The 16,081-nt window shown below is 41.5% G+C and overlaps 1 protein-coding gene across 1 annotated transcript in view; it reads left to right on the top strand.

Moving 5' to 3' along the window:
* The window catches only part of LOC121185544 (F-actin-uncapping protein LRRC16A-like), a 62,574-nt gene that overhangs the window by 39,174 nt on the left and 7,319 nt on the right, over window positions 1–16,081 (top strand). Inside the window, exons 14-33 of the mRNA XM_041043764.1 lie at window positions 425–502; window positions 1,090–1,166; window positions 2,076–2,180; window positions 2,623–2,692; window positions 4,725–4,806; window positions 4,969–5,068; window positions 5,408–5,462; window positions 9,302–9,474; window positions 9,885–9,953; window positions 11,631–11,724; window positions 11,856–11,954; window positions 12,127–12,255; window positions 12,555–12,686; window positions 12,927–13,102; window positions 13,304–13,391; window positions 13,641–13,781; window positions 14,891–14,957; window positions 15,173–15,399; window positions 15,593–15,702; window positions 15,827–16,081. Of these exons, the coding sequence (XP_040899698.1) occupies window positions 425–502; window positions 1,090–1,166; window positions 2,076–2,180; window positions 2,623–2,692; window positions 4,725–4,806; window positions 4,969–5,068; window positions 5,408–5,462; window positions 9,302–9,474; window positions 9,885–9,953; window positions 11,631–11,724; window positions 11,856–11,954; window positions 12,127–12,255; window positions 12,555–12,686; window positions 12,927–13,102; window positions 13,304–13,391; window positions 13,641–13,781; window positions 14,891–14,957; window positions 15,173–15,399; window positions 15,593–15,702; window positions 15,827–16,081 (2,327 nt within the window). The remainder of the gene's footprint in view (window positions 1–424; window positions 503–1,089; window positions 1,167–2,075; window positions 2,181–2,622; window positions 2,693–4,724; window positions 4,807–4,968; window positions 5,069–5,407; window positions 5,463–9,301; window positions 9,475–9,884; window positions 9,954–11,630; window positions 11,725–11,855; window positions 11,955–12,126; window positions 12,256–12,554; window positions 12,687–12,926; window positions 13,103–13,303; window positions 13,392–13,640; window positions 13,782–14,890; window positions 14,958–15,172; window positions 15,400–15,592; window positions 15,703–15,826) is intronic.

The raw sequence follows: 16,081 nt of genomic DNA, 5'->3' as shown, positions 1-16,081 counted from the left end.
CATCTGTTCTGAGGACAGTTACAGAGACGTGGGAGAAACTCCTTATTGTGGGTTGACTGGCTGACTGGCGGCGAGCGAGTCTTTCGTGTGAATAATTGCGGTGCCCAAAATGTAGAATTGTGCCTTTAATTTACAGTCTGCAGGAAAACATTCACTCTTATTACCAGATCAAGCTGGATCTCTAAAGACAGAAACGAATAATGTCTTTTGCAGTCAACTATACGAGATAAGCCAGTGTAGAATATGAATGGCAGGGTATTTCCAACACAAAAAAATTAAGACCAGTATTAGTTTTATTTTTGCTCTAAACTATCAGTTTGTTAACAGAACATGAGTTTACATGTTACATGTTAACATCCCTCTGCTCCTCATCTCCTCCTTTGTAACACCGTGTCCTGTGTTTTGCCTCGTGCTCTGTTTCTAGCATTTCAGCCACTTCCTTGGTCAACCCAACAGCCTGGTAACCCTTGACCTCTCCAACACTGACTGCTCATTGGACCAGGTTAGTGATATGATTTTGTGCCTGGAGCTCGAGATGTACTATATTAACAATGGAACCGCACAAAATCAGAGGTTTTTTTCTCCCCCCATTAAAAAACAACTTAGAGTTGTATCTCATTACACAGCATTGTAAGATGAAGTGCTAGCGATTAACATCTGTGTTGGAGCGAATGCAATCCAATTTTATTTCATACACCCATTCAATCTGTATTGCTGTCTGCTGCTTGTGTTGTGGTCTGAATACTGTTTGTGATATATTGATGTGGGTCTGAGAGCCAAATACAGCTTATTGATTAGAGTGAGATGTAGCCAGCTGTCACCCTGTCACTGAAGATATTGATTAGCTCTCAAATCATATTCTGTCACTCTAACATACAGCCAGATATAAATACATTTGTACACTTGTAAAGACACAATAGGGTTGGAAGGTGCAAAGAGAAAGTGTTGACAGTAAAAAAAAAATGTCACAGATGTTTAAAGCCCTTTTCAAAATAGCGTTTTAAAATCTAATTGAAACTAACAACTCAATCCTTCAGACAGTTTAAACAGTTTAGATGTTATAGTGATATGTTCGCATGTGTATTACAGGTTTGCTCTGCTCTCCTGCGAGGTTCAGTCCAACACCTTTCAGTTCTCAACGTGTCAAAGAGTGTCTTCCCTCACAGGTGAGAATCCGGTGTTTTACTAACACGTAACAGACGATGAGGAGGCAAAGTCTGTTCTGGCACTGTAGCCTCTGGTATATTTATCGAGAGTATATTGTGTCATGATTTCCCAAATACAAATGAAAGAAGGGCACATTTGTACTTTGCTGTCTCTTCAGTGAGTGATGGAAGATGACACAGTTCCTTTTGCGTGTACAGAAAATTCCTATTACAGGAGTCTACCAAATCCCGTCTGTGCATGCTAGCTTAATGTGATAGTGTTGCCAAGTTTCCTTTTGTCCTAAAATTTAGATTTGACCAGACATGAGTTAGTTTTAGCCAAAAGCCCAGTCTGGATGTTGGTGTGTGACACCTGCTGGTGACAACATGTTATTACAGGAGAGAAGAACTGCAGGATCAGGATGAGATTTGTGTTGAAGATGTGGAAGATCCGAGTGTGTTTAAATTTCATTGCCTGTGTGTGTAACAGATGGATGGTGGGTGGAGTTGTCTTCCCATTATTATCTCTCTTTCCAGCGTGTCTCTAGGGAGTTGAGGACTTCATCAAGGGAAGAGAGGGACAGGGGATGGGAGAGGGGAGGGGCAGCTGGAGGGGTAAGAGGAGCAGAGAAAAGGTGAGAGAGAGGAGGAGGAGAGGACATGAGTGTAACAAAAGTGGAGGGAAAGAAAAGGAATGGAGGTCAGAGGAGAGTGTGGAGGAGGTGAGCAAGGGTTTCAGTGATTCTACCTTCAGTGAGTTAAAACAGTTTCTTAAAGAGTAAAAACCTAAAATGAGTCACAGACTTTTAGGCCATGGAAAGAGCTTAGTCTCAGGCCAGCTAAAGGAACTTTATATGGTATTAGATCAGAAAAAGTTGGTCATCAGTGTATCTGCTTGGCATTATTTTATTTCTTCTCCTCTCTCTGTAGGAAAGGCAAAGAGGTGCCTCCATCATTCAAGCACTTCTTCAGCAGTGCCATGTCTCTCAGCTCCATCAACGTATCAGGAACCAAGCTTCCACCAGAGGCCCTCAAGTGAGACAACGATTCATTTAATGTGTCTGAGCAGAGCAGTTTCTTCTGCTCCACATTCTCTTGTGATTGTACACGTTTTTCTTGTTCCTCATCTATTTTATTACCTATATCACCATTTAAAGCTTTTTGAGGTACAGCAAAAATAAACATGTCTTGTCAGCTTATATCACAGCCAGCAGCTGCAGCAGAGAGCAGCTGCTGCTACCTGGGACACTGCAGTTTAATGTTTTGTTTTGTTTTGTTTTTTTTAGTTGGTATATTGATGGTTGTGCTTACAAATAAACAAATTTGACTAAACAACAAAATGTAACTCATCCAGAGAAACCTGGATTCACAAACAATGCAATCTGCTAATATTTAGTCACCCGATGAAAGCTGAATTATATATCTTTATACCTTTTAACATTTTTTTTTAACTGCCTGTAATAATGTTTTGCTTCAGAGCACTCCTGCTTGGTCTGGCCAGTAACCCCAATCTGAAGGATGTGTCTCTAGATCTCAGCTGCTGTGAGGTGAGACCCACAGAGATGCTCTGCACATCTTTTCCCCCTCATTAATCATTTTATTAAAAGTTAAGGTATCTTTTACGATGTGTATATTTGTACCTGGCTCATGAGGTCATCGTTCCCTTGAGCCCGCACTTTGGATTTTCACTCGTTGGCCAGGATTCATATGGAGAAGGCGGGGTACCAGAGGGGGCGGGAATCTCCATGCATACTCAAAATCCAGATCAAAGCATTTCTGGTTTTGCAGTGCAGCCTATCAATGTGTGCCAGGCAAGAAGGAATCTGGGAACTTTTTGAAACCATGTTCAAAATGAATACTAAATAATGTGAATGCCATGTGAATGATGGGAACACACTTGAAAAATCAAATCTTAATGTGACAAGTTAAAGCCTAAGGTAACCTCCATTAGAAATGAGTTAGGTGTTTTAAATGAATCATCACAGTGTTTTTCCTGATCAGCTGCAGAGGAGTCCAGACCTAGATCCCACAGCTGCAGTTAGATTCAGTGCACAACAGTGAAACAAGTGCAGGGAAAACCTGTTCAACAATTAGGCAACACAGTTTAAACACAATGCTGCAGAACATAGGGAAAACAATATGGAGCAAGTCAAAACACTGCACTCAGTGGATTTTAGGGCGGCATTTGTATAAGTGCTCTTGTCAACTCAAGTTTGGTAAGTGTGTTTTTTATAGTTTGGAGGTAATACTCATCCAATACAATTAGCTTTTTAGGATCCACTCTAAAGCCATTTGACAGGCCAGTGACACTGTTAAGAGGCTGTATAATGGAATACTTGGCAGAGAGGAGGCGGAGGGTGGTGTGGGAGGGGGGGTGGGATGAACAGAGGGTGGGAAGGGTAAAGTTTGGGGGGCAGTGGGGGGTGGTTGGGGTGGGTTTCCCTCTGAAATTGTTTCATCACAACTCTCACGCCCGCGCTGCACAAAGCTCCTCGCCTTCATCCCTGCTCGAGCAGATATAAAGACAGCTTGCTGCAGATTCAGTGGGATTGCTAAAGATAACACATGAATACAAATTACACAGGAAATCCAATTCCAGATTCCCATAGAAATCTTCCGAAATTGAAGCTGCGGGGTGGTGGTGGGGTGTGTGTGTGTGTGTGTGTGTGTGTGTGTGTGTGTGTGTGTGTGTGTGTGTGTGTGTGTGTGTGTGGTTGGGGGATTGGGGGATTGGGGGATTGGGGGATTGGGGGAATGATGAGTTCTGTCCTTTTTCAAAGCCTTAATGAACCGTTTGGTGGGGGCAGCCCAAAACTGTGCTCTGAGTGGGTTGACAGCGTGCAAAAATAAAGACTGTGACTCCCTGTTGAGTGTGTTTGTGCAACTGTGCGAGTGTGTGTGTGTTTGGATAGAGGTATGATCATTAAGCATCTGTGTGTTTTGTTGTTGGTAATTGTTGGCTTGGCTTTGACATGCTGTTCTCTCCCCCTAATGCCTCTGTAAGCTTGGCCATTGTGTAAGTACCAACGTACTCACTCTTAATAATTAACATATCATTCTTCTTTATTTTTGTTGCACCTCTGTTTTGGAAGAAGCTTTATTTTCTGTTGATCCTGTTCTTCTTAGGGCCCATTTCTCCATCAGCATTTCACAAGAAACGAAATGATTAAAACTACAAAACCACATCCAGCTGCAGTTGTTCTGTGTTGTGTGTGTGTGTGTTGTCATTTGCATTACCATGTTACTTACTTAATACTGCAAGTCTGTCCTGCATGATTCCATCTTTAGTTGCATGTTTTGCCTTTAATCTTGTGTATCTTTTGTTCTGAAAGCATCTGCTTTCTTGCCTTTACAGGTGCACACAGGTCCATAGATCATTGAATGTAGTACTGCTGAATTTGCACAGAGGAAGCTTTTCTAGAAGCTTCTTATTCTGTGCATCTAAGTTGCAGTCACAGTATTGGAATTTGTCTTGTTACAGCAGTCGTGCACTCAAGCAATCCCAGTTTTACAGTATTTACTGTTTGTTTTGTGCAGCTGTGTATTTTAAGTTTGCCTTCCCCCCCCCTGTCTTTACAGTTGCGGTCAGGAGGTTCTCAGATCCTTGAAGGTTGTATTGCTGAGATCCCGAACATCTCCAGCCTAGATATCTCTGACAATGGTGAGATGGCAGCTTCCAGGAATATTGTACTGTATGTTTACTGAGCTTTTCAACCCTAACCCCGAACTCTTGGTTAATTAAAAGCTGTGGAAACCTTGCTACCTAAATCATCAGAGATCAGTCAACCTTATTGTCACTTCTAACCTATGTCTCTACCTTCAGGCCTGGACTCAGACCTGTCCACTTTGCTGGTGTGGTTGGCCAAGAACCGGTCCATCAGACACCTCTCACTGGGCAAGAACTTCAACAACATCAAGTCAAAGTAAGAATAAAGGGCAGGAGGAGAAGGTGCTCAGCTGACGTGTACCGTATGTGGCTATGAGAGCAATTTTAGTGGTTGGGCTTAGGATGGGTTTGATTGTGGCTTAGTAATGACTTAGCTTGGTCAGGTGTGGGTGACCAAAGACCACTCCATTACATGCCTGTCACTGATCCAAAACATTAGCCAACATCAAACAATATAATTCAGTAGATCTTTGTTTACTTTAGTACTTAACCCTTGCAGTGCAGCTTTCAAAAGATTGTTGTCTCTTTAGAGTATAATTTTCATCATGTGTATTTTCCTCAGTTTCTCCTCTTGTCTTTCTTCTACCCAAATTAGGAACCTTGCTCCGGTCTTGGACAGCCTGGTTCATATGATTCAAGAGGAGGAGTCGGTGAGTTTTTAATCTCCTTCCTAATGTATGTTTTGCTTTGTCAGGGGCTGTAGAGCAGTGGTAACAGAGTATGTTCTCCAAACACTCGCGTCAGGTCCAAATCCTGTATCAGCAAGCATCCAGCCGGCTGAAACAAATCATTGAATCTCCAGCAGCTGCTCTGCAGATGACCTCTGACCTCTCCGGTGGAGGGTGGCGAGGGTGTAAATAGAATTCCCTATATTGAAAGAGAATTGAAGGGAAACCTTGTGGTTTATGAGAACTATACTCAGATATTGATGCTGTTTCACTGATATGAAGGATGAGGTGAGTGGACAAGGATCAACACTTGGGTGTAACATTTTGTTACATCTAATCTAGATGTCATTTAATTAGTTTTGAACTATTAGTAAAAGTGATTTGTCGGTGGGTTATTGCACTGAGGGAAACCACTTAAGTATAGTACATCATGGATACGACTCATAGGATTATGACCCAAGTATTTTAAACTAAGTACCATAACTTTTTATTACTTTACATATAAGCGGCTGCTCATGACAACCATCCATGTGTCTGTTAGTGTTTAATGGGATATTATACACATATTAAAAGATGCTGGTGGTCATTTTCCTCACTAGCTTGTTCAGAAAACCGGCAGTGAAACAAAGCGATCTTCTAAAGCTTTGAGACATCTCTCCTCCTTCCTGTCCCTCAATCTATCTCACTCCTTTATCTCTCTCTCTCCATCATGGGAGCATTAACACATTTTTGACCCAGTCCCAGCCTTTCTTTGTCTCGCACAGTGCTGGATGTGCTAGATTGATGGTCCTATTGAGCTGCTCTGTGTTGGATTGCTCTCTTGGTGCTTGTAGTCTCTCTCTCTCTCTGTGTGTGTGTGTGTGTGTGTGTGTGGGGGGGGGGGGGGGGGGGGGGGGGGGGTGTCATTATGTGCATAAGAGGATGGCATATGTGTACAAGGTGGTTATCTAGCTGTGCAGGTGGATGTTGGAGTACAAAGGAGGGAGAGGAGGGAGAAACTTAATGAATGGATAGTGAAAAAAGAGACAGGAGGTTAAAGGTGGTTGGTCAAATGATGTATGGATGGCAGATAGAGAGGAAGTGAAAATGAAGGTAGGAAGGAGGGTGGGAAAAAGTCAAGTTTCTTGTAATCCAAATAGGACAGCTGATCTCTGAAGGGTTTGTTGTTGTTGTTGTTTTAAGAAGCTCAGAGAGCAGAGATTTGTTTAGACCTGAGGGCTAAGAGTAATATCTCAAAGGTGCACAGTGTGCATGCATGTGAGATAAGTGAAGGCCTCTAGAGATAAGTTTCAAATTTGATCCAGCAGTACATCTTTTCCTTTTTTCGCCATGTGTGGCCTGGAAAACACTCACACACACAGACACATACAGAGAGTGAGACACAGCTTCAGGCAGCACATTTTACCCTGTTGTGTTTCTGTGTCCTGGCGTGAGTCCAGACAGTTAGACCTGGGATAGCTCCTAGCTGCCAGAATATCAGAGTACCATCATCCCCTCTACAGAGCCACTGTGCACTGTAGTGGAGAGATAGGATATTATATTGCTGAACACACGCCGTGGAACAAATGAGTTTCATCACAGTATTAAACACAATTAATCATTTTATGGACAGACAATAAATAGGTTAATTTGTCTTCGGTATGAGGTCACCTTTATTTGCATGTCTTGGATTACAATTTCTCATTTTCTTGGTTTTATTAAACAAGACGTGCATGCAGATCCAGGGTGATGATTTCAGTGATTAACAAAGACTGAGAATCTGAGCTGCTGTGGCCACTGAAAGTCATGCTCTTCATCCATAGCGAGGAATGGAGGACAAGGTTTTATTCTTGTTCAGTTGTTAGGAACAGTGTGGGAACCCAATGATCAGGATTTTGTTCCTTCTTTACAGCACTGTGGCTACTGGTGCATAAACACGTACTTATTTAAATTTGCATGTTTAATGTCTGCTGTGTGCCCCACAGGAACACATAGGGGCAGTAAATAATTTTCTCTACATCGTCAGACAAGACATAAAAAAAGTAATTTTCTACCTATATAACGGTGCTAATGCCGCTTCTCCACACACTCACCGCCACACATACATTGCTGCCCAAAGTAATCTACCTTTATAAAATCCACCGAGCTTACAGAGCTTAGTAGGAGGGTTTCTTGCATTGATGTGTGGCTTTTTGCATCTGTGTGCACTGTCACAACACGGCACCTACTGTGTTAATCCGTGTGGAGGCCAGAGTCTCCTACTCAGAATCATATTTAGATTTTGTTATGCAGGAAGCCATTATTTTCTTGTGGCTTCCAGCTGATACAAGTCCTAAACATGAAGTAAGGTCATGTTTTTTTTTCTTCCTGGATTTTTGAAAACAGTGACACATTGTTGTTGTTTTTTTTAAAAAAAACAACAACGTGTCATTAGTAGTAAATTTAACTACCCAATACTATGTGATTTACTGCATCAATAATAATAATACTAATAATGATCCAATGGTATATGTAAATTATGTAAAACTGAAAGTTTGTTTTGCCTGCATGGTAAGGTTCTTTTACTTTAAGTATATTTTTCCAATACTTACTTTGATGTAAGTAAGATTTTGAATCTGTTAAGTGTGGTAAAAAGAATTTTACCATAGTATAAGATCTTAATCCTCCAGTATTGCAATGAAGCAGTACTGCAGCGCACATATAAAGTAAAGTAAATTGGACAAATGTGAGTTTTCCTTTTTGTTAGGCCAATGTACCTCAATCATTGTGCATTGTGTCCAAAAAAAGTTTGGATATTAGCACATAAATAAATAAATAAATGAGTGTGTTTCAGCTGGGTGACTCAGCAGACAGTGAAATGACTGGCCTACGGACGGCAGATCACAGGAGTCTCCAGCTGTGTAAATGGCACGCATCACAGAGCAGCTCAAATCTGGCGAACAGACGGACGCTGTTGGGGATTTGTAAACCCTCGTATCGCTCTCTCATCACAAAGAAATCCATTTGATCCAGTGATGAATGTTTCATTTCGCCCCGTGGAGTTTTTAATGATAATATCGCTGACATTTCAGAGAAGTCTCTTGCAAGTTCACGTGATCCTCTGATAAATGTTTAATTGGGGTTTGCCCTTTTGAGTCACAAGCCCCTGCGAGAACATACTGTTATATAAGTGGAATAACTGCAAAAGAGTTAGTTAGAATTTAATCGAACTTCTACATTTATGTTTCTGTAATGACAGTAGTGTAGCTATAATTCTAAGCAGTGAATGAAACCTTCAAGCTTTTGAATATGAAGAAAATATTCTTCTTAAAGTTTTCACTGATTATAAAAAGCTTCATAGGCCTTTGCAGTGTTGTCAAAGTTGCTGTGAACTCTTGCTCACACGTCCTCTAGGGAAGTGCCAAAGATCACAGGGTGGGGTGAAGGAATCAAACAGAGTCAGCATTGAGCCAAATAAACAAGGAAACCAAGCATCCACAGACAGTTGAATCCATTCAAGGACACTGTGACAGGAAAACAAGCTGGAGCTGCATAAAGGAATAATAATAATGCTCTCAATGACATAAATTACAATAGCTTTTGTTCAAGTTGGCAGTGATGTAGAACATGGGCCAAGAAAGCTCCTTTTGAATGCCTGCTGGTGGTGCTAAAGCTGAACAAACACACAGCTGGAGGGATACTCAGTTCTGCCACTGCTGAACAGTCTGCCTGTGTCTAACACTCAGTCATAGTATGATTATATTTTACCTCTTGTCCTCATAATATCAATCCTCTCTCAATACTTTTGTCTTCTCTCTTCCTCCTACCCTACATGTACATTCTGTCCCCCCCCCCCCCCCCAGCCCCTCACCTCTCTGTCTCTGGCAGACTCCAGACTAAAGAGCGACCTGACCATCGTTCTCAACGCACTCGGGAGCAACTCCTCGCTCACCAGACTCGACATCAGCGGGAACGCCATGGGGGACATGGGAGCCAAGATGTTGGCCAAGGCACTGCAGATCAACTCCAAACTGAGGTGAGTTTACAGTGTGTTCACTACCTGACCCCCTACTGGCCCCTGGAGTTTGAGTACAAGTGTCAGACATGTTATGACTATGACGCTGATAAAGACTCGGTGCTTAACTGTGGATCTAATGTGTATGCAGTGATTGCAGGTAGATAAAAAACATAGATAAAAAGAAATAACTTTAAACACTCTCTCAGCATTTAGAAACCGTATACAAACTTTTAATAAATGTTAACTGTAAACAGATATTAGCCCATTTTTAAGTGTTTATTAATGGACAATATTGTCAACAGTAATAACTTATTCTACAAAACTGTACTACATATTATTACATTATATTATTACTGTGTTAACTATACATACACCAACTATACATTATGTTTCATTGTGTGGTTATTTTTTCTTTTTTTTGTGTGTAGGACTGTGATCTGGGATAAAAACAACACCAGCCCTCAAGGTCTTCAGGATGTAGCAGCTGCTCTGGAAAAGTAAGTAGCACTATCTGTATTTATATATTTGCTAGTTTGTGCATATACATACATAAGGTATGCTGTGAATGTAATAATCCTGCAAAATCTTAATCCTGCACTGCGGTTGCTCTGCTGTGTTATACACGCTGAAGGGTTGGATGTGTGGTTAGCTGTTGCAGCTCAGATGTCATTTTGCCTTGTGCTGAGCAGGAGGAATCCTTGAGGTGTGTTAAGACAGGAAGAGAAGGAGCAAGGATGAGAGGCAGGGAGGTGGAGAGGGGAGAGAGCAACAAACAGGGAATACAACAAAGAGACAAGAGCACGAGGAAAGATGCTGAGGGAGGGAAAAGAAGAGGAAGCAGAGCAGATTAATAGAGACAAAAAGTATAAGTCAAGACTGAATAAATCAGATTTTTGTCTACTGTATCTTCTGTCTGTGGATGTTCAATATTCTGTGTGGAGTGTGAAATGACATGTGCGTCTCACTAAATTTGCTTCTGGGACACATCTGTACATCCACCTCTCTCATCTCCAGTCTCTGTTTATCGTATTCTACCAGCAGCGCATTCCAATTTCCCCTTTGCATTATTGAAATAACAATTTTCTTTTTGTTCTTGCTCTTGATCTCCACACTGTTCAGCAGTGCAATGTTGTCTGTGTGTGTGTCTGTGTGTGTGCGTGCAGTTTTGGTACCTTCAGTCAATTTCCTCATGTCTCCTGTGTTTGTCTTTTCTGTGCATTCTGTTTTCTTCACATGTCCAATACTGTGAAAAAATGCTTTCTGCTTTCCATTCTACAGTATCATCATATTTCTATTTTTTTTTCTCCTGTCATTCCTCCCTCTCCTCCAACATGATATGAATATTAATACTCTGTGGTGACCTCTATTTCAAGATCAGTAACCTCTCTAATGGTGCCAGTTCACTGCTCTGTAATAGACCAGTGTGATAGCAGATGAGGGGTTGGGCCACACCTCATGCTATGTCAGCCTTATTACCACACACATGCACAGACAGTGCATTCTAACTATTCTAACCAGAATGACGCTCTTTATAGAGCATCCATACGCCAAGGACAAACAATCCTACACGTCTGTCTGCTTGAAAAAAAAAATAAAAGGGAAGAGGAAGTAGTCTGATAACATAGATGATTTATTTGTCATAAAACAGTACGTATAACTCTGTGGGTGTGTGTGTGTGTGTGTGTGTGTGTGTGTGTCTGTGCGGATTCAGCATTTTTTTCCACCAGATTATTATCAGGATCTGTAATAAATTGTACAAACTCAAAGATCCCAACCCCATAAATGTCTTTTTCATTAAGATCTGAACATTAATTCCTGAGAAACTGACTGAAAATGTCAAAGAATGTTAAGGAAAGTGATAGAAAATATTGTGCTTCCTTTTGCTGACAGGGATGTTTCCTTCTCCTCTCATTCTCCTTTGAAGCACATATTTATTGTATAATGTCATAGCTCAATAAACATGATGCATGAGATCAGCGGATACATTTCACTATGTTTACTTTTGTACTATTGAGCAAAATTACTCTGAACTGCTTGATGTTACTATGTGTGTGTTTAAATGTATCACTTACCTTTGTGTTTTTGAAATACTGTGTTTGTGTCTCTGTCTTCTTCCCTTCCTCAATAATGTGAACGAACTCTGGAATAACGTCCTCTGGCTGTGTGTCCATTAGGAACTTCACCATTCGTTTCATGCCCATCCCCATCATTGATGCCTCCCAGGCTCTGAAGGCCAGCCCTGAGAAAACAGAGGACGCCTTGCTAAAGGTATATCAAGAAATCCCATTGGTTCCTTTACCTTTACCTGCCTATGATATGTTACTGTGTTTTTATAGTTCCATCATTATCACTTTGGTTTATTATCATGACAGTGGCTTTGTCCCCCCTCCCCCCACCAGATTGAGAATTATCTCTACAGGAACCATGAGACCAGAAAATACCTACAGGAACAGGCCTATCGGCTTCAGCAGGGTATTGTGACCACAACCACACAACAGGTGTGTAAACAAAACTGAGATGGGCAAACTGGCCATACAACTTAAAATAGCAAGTAGTTGCTGTTAAATATTTATATTAGTACTGAACCAAATAAACTGAGTCAGGAAACCCACTGGGCCTTTGACATATCACACACACAAACTTTGATTTCTTGTTGCTTTTATTTTTCAGATGATCGACAGGATTTGTGTGAAGGTGCAGGACCACCTGAACTCTCTGAGGAACTCAGAGACAGATGCCATCTTGGAGGACGTCAGGTCGGCAGAGAACCTCATCAAAGATGCCAGAAACTCAAAAACGGTGAGGAGAGACAAGTTTTTCAAGAGTCTCAGTGGCATATGTGAATTCAAACTTTTTATCTACAAGCTCATTTGGAGATCCATTCTCTAGTAGCATCCTATATCTTCTCTCTGTGATTCCTCTATGATTAACCCACTTGTGAGGTATATACATACATATTGTTTTACTTCTACAGGAAAATAGAAAGCAGAATTACTACTCATTTATTTATCGTAAAATATTTGAAATGTAAGCGAAATGTAATTTTTTTCTCCCCTTAGTCTTTAATCATCTCTTTACCCTCCTTTCTGTCTCCATAGCTGCTCCCTAACCTCTACCACCTTGGATCAGCTTCCAGAGAGGAGGTGAATAGCTCCTCAGTGGGACCCATCCAGGAGAAACTAGAGTCAATGGCTGGGGAGGTGATTACTGTCATGGACCAACAACTGCAGGTGGGGTTATAGTTTTTACAAAACATTTGTTAAGTCATGTTTCATTTTCACCCAAAGACCTAAAATCTAATACTAAGAAGGGGTCACAGTCCTTATAGCAGATGTGGTAAATGGACTGGTAAATGGATGCCACTGAAAGTTAACCAACAATCTAAGAAAAAGAATCTTATTATTTAGACCCAGGTCAGTATTGGCACATATGTACATAACGACCTACGCCCTCATCTTCACTCTTTCCAGACTCTGCTGGAGTCCATGGTGGACACAGCAGAGTCTCTGTGTCCCCATGTGATGAAGAGGAGTAATCTTCGTCCAGAGCTGATGAAAGCCAGCTCTGCCAAGATGGTCGTACCCAAAAGCTTTGTCACCAAAACCCTCCTGGAGCAGTCTGGTGTGGACATTATCAACAAGATCAGGTGTGTGTGTGTGTGTCTGTGTGTGTGGTGGTGGTTATATAATGCTAAATATACTGTATATACATATAAGTTTTGGGTTTCCAGAATAAACCACTGGGCTCTCTCTGCAGTTATGTGTAGGTCTGTTGTGAACTTATCTTGGCTGTCCTCTCTCGGTTTTGCTTTGCCTTCTGACCATCACTCGCTTTCTCTCCATGTCAGCGAGGTGAAGCTGAGTCTAGCGTCCTTCCTGTCCGATCGCATCGTCGATGAGATTTTAGAGGCTCTTTCCACTTCACAGCTCACTCTGGTAAGATTACAATCATCAGAGTCCTCAGATGGTTTATTGATTCATTCACAGTGGCTGCTCATTTGAGCCCTCTAAATTATCTGGAACATATTTTCTGTTACAAACACCTTCACTGAACCTTTTCAGATTCTGAGGTAATTCGGAGATTTGGAATCAGTTACATTTAATTACTCACCCATATGATAAATAATTATGTTGTCTATGCATTAGTTCCTCCACTTGTAACTCTCCCCTTTACGTCCTCCCCAGGCGGACCATCTGGTACGTCGAGGTCGCCCCTTGGTGCAGCAGGAGTCGGTGGATCTGGACGTGCCTGAGGAGAAGATTCCTAAACGGGCATCAACTGAAATATTAGAGGCTGAGAGGCTGGAGGATCTGGAGTCATGCATGGTAGGTTTGGGTGGGAGTGTGTCAGAGTTTGAACAACATACTCAAATCCAGTTGGTCAGAGCTTTGTCTTGTTGACTATGTAGATACGTTGATGTTGGCAGCAGAAAAAATGTGATTGATCATATGACAAAAATATGTTGTAAACGCAGTCTGCAGCTGGCAGCAAGCTGCATCTTCTTCTGTCTGTACGTCTGGTCACTGACCAAATACACCTACTGTTTCCTCTATTTCATCCTTTATACCCCGTTCTACCGACCTACCTCTGCTTTCTCCTGTGCAAAGGCTACCCTTAGAGTTCATAGCTGTCATGGCTGTCTCTTTCATTTTTCCCTTTTTGTCTTCGGCCTTACTGTGTGTTGTCTTTCTTTCTCTTCAATCTTCTTTTCCTCTGTTCTTCCTTCTCTCTCTACCTTTGCTCCATGGAGACTTTGTGCTGCACCAGTGTAAGTAATCTCGTACTGTCCCTCTATGCTCTCCTTTCTATCTTTCCTTAAGTCTTACTGTTCTTTTCTCTCCTCACTGTACCCGCCTGCTGTACAGTCCTCTGCTGTAGTTTTTGCTATTGCACAAAGAACCTCCTTTATTTGGATATTTAATTTCTTTGATTTAAAAGACTAGAGTAGAAAAGCAGTATGAATATAGTAGGATGCACAGATCTATTTCTCTATCACTTCCTCACTCACTCTCCAAATTATATTATACACTGCCTAATGCTGATAATTGAAATACTTTATATTTCTGTTTGTATCCAGCCACATTGCACTGCCTCTCTCCACTCAATGCACTCTCTGTCAACACAAGCCTGCAGATGTGAATCACACTATATAATATGCAACCAATGTGGGATGTTAGGATGCTACTGTTTTTACTATCTGCCAATGTGTGAAGAGAGTGGAATTAGTTCTATGTTCCTTTATAAGGAACATAAACAACTGTGCTAATTCATTCAGTTGTTACTTACTGTTTTTCCTCTTGTACATGCACAACACACATGCTGACATGGCTTATCAAACCTTTCAATACTCATTCAGTCATCAGTTGTAGAAATTACAGTTTTAGTTTTTGTTCACAGTTGCCACAAATGTCCATTTTTCTGTTTCTCTCTTCAGATGACTCCCAAATCCAAGAGGAAGAGCATCCACAGCAGAATGCTTCGACCTGTGTCTCGTGCCTTTGGTAAGCAGTTTTTTTTGTTTTTTTAATCAGTCTGTATTTTATGACATTGGGCCGTATAAGAATCAAATAGTAATCTATCTGGTTCATACTGTCAAGTTTGAATCATTCTCTGTTTGGTCAAATCAAATAATCAAATGATTCCTCTGTTGCTGCAGCTTGGACTTGATGAGAGTAGAGTTTAATATTCCACATATATCTTAATTACAAACCTACAGAGATGGAGTTTGACCTGGACAAGGCCCTGGAGGACGTGCCTGTCCATGTGGAGGACACACCAACTTCATCTCAGACTCCATCCACTCCATCTCAGGTCCTGCCCAAACTGGAGCAACGTCCGCCAGGTACGATAGTGGAGCTGCCATCTGAGGAGGAAAAGAAGCTGCAGCACTACACCAAGCTACGACCCCGGAGGAACAAAAAAACACATTCCAGCAAAGTACCTGTGAGTAAAGCTTTGCACGCTAACAAGTTCAAAATGGACGACGACATTAAACAGAAAATACAAACACGTTTTCCTTCTATGAATTGATAGCTACCCTAGAGTGGGCTGTGTACTAAATACTCACACATGCATGGAAACAGTAGATCTACTGTTTGTCAGACATGGTTTCAGATTCTTCAACTTCCTCTTTCAGCAAATTAACAGTGCTTCATCTCAGGATGGGGAGCAGAATGGCCTCATGGGAAGGGTGGATGAGGGTGTAGATGAGTTCTTCTCTAAAAAAGTCACCAAGATGGATTCCAAGTAAGAACTGTGCTGCATCTTTATTCTCCTCATGAAGCACTGTAGTGTATCACCTCTTACATACATTAAACATGTTAAATATTTGTCCTTCTGTCACTTTGCCTTTCTTTCATTCTCTTCTCAGACGTTCCCTGAAGAGTTCAGAGTCTCAAGATGGAGAGAAAAAGAAGAGTAAAGGAGGATTCCTCAACCTCATCAAACGATCCTCCAAATCTGACAAATCAGATAAAGCTGATAAATCAGATAAATCGGAGAAAAATCAGGCGACCCCTCCATCCTCTGGAACATCCTCAGCCTCAGTGCCAGCTTCCACCATCCCAGAGGAGCCTTCCTCACCAAAGGTCGCAGCGAAGAGCCCAGCACCTGAGTCAAAGTCAAG

The sequence above is a fragment of the Toxotes jaculatrix genome, chromosome 8, assembly GCF_017976425.1.
Source record: "Toxotes jaculatrix isolate fToxJac2 chromosome 8, fToxJac2.pri, whole genome shotgun sequence".
NCBI classification, from domain to species: Eukaryota; Metazoa; Chordata; class Actinopteri; family Toxotidae; genus Toxotes; species Toxotes jaculatrix.
The sequence above is the reverse complement of the archived record's forward strand: the minus strand, read 5'-3'. Positions and strand labels throughout refer to the sequence as shown.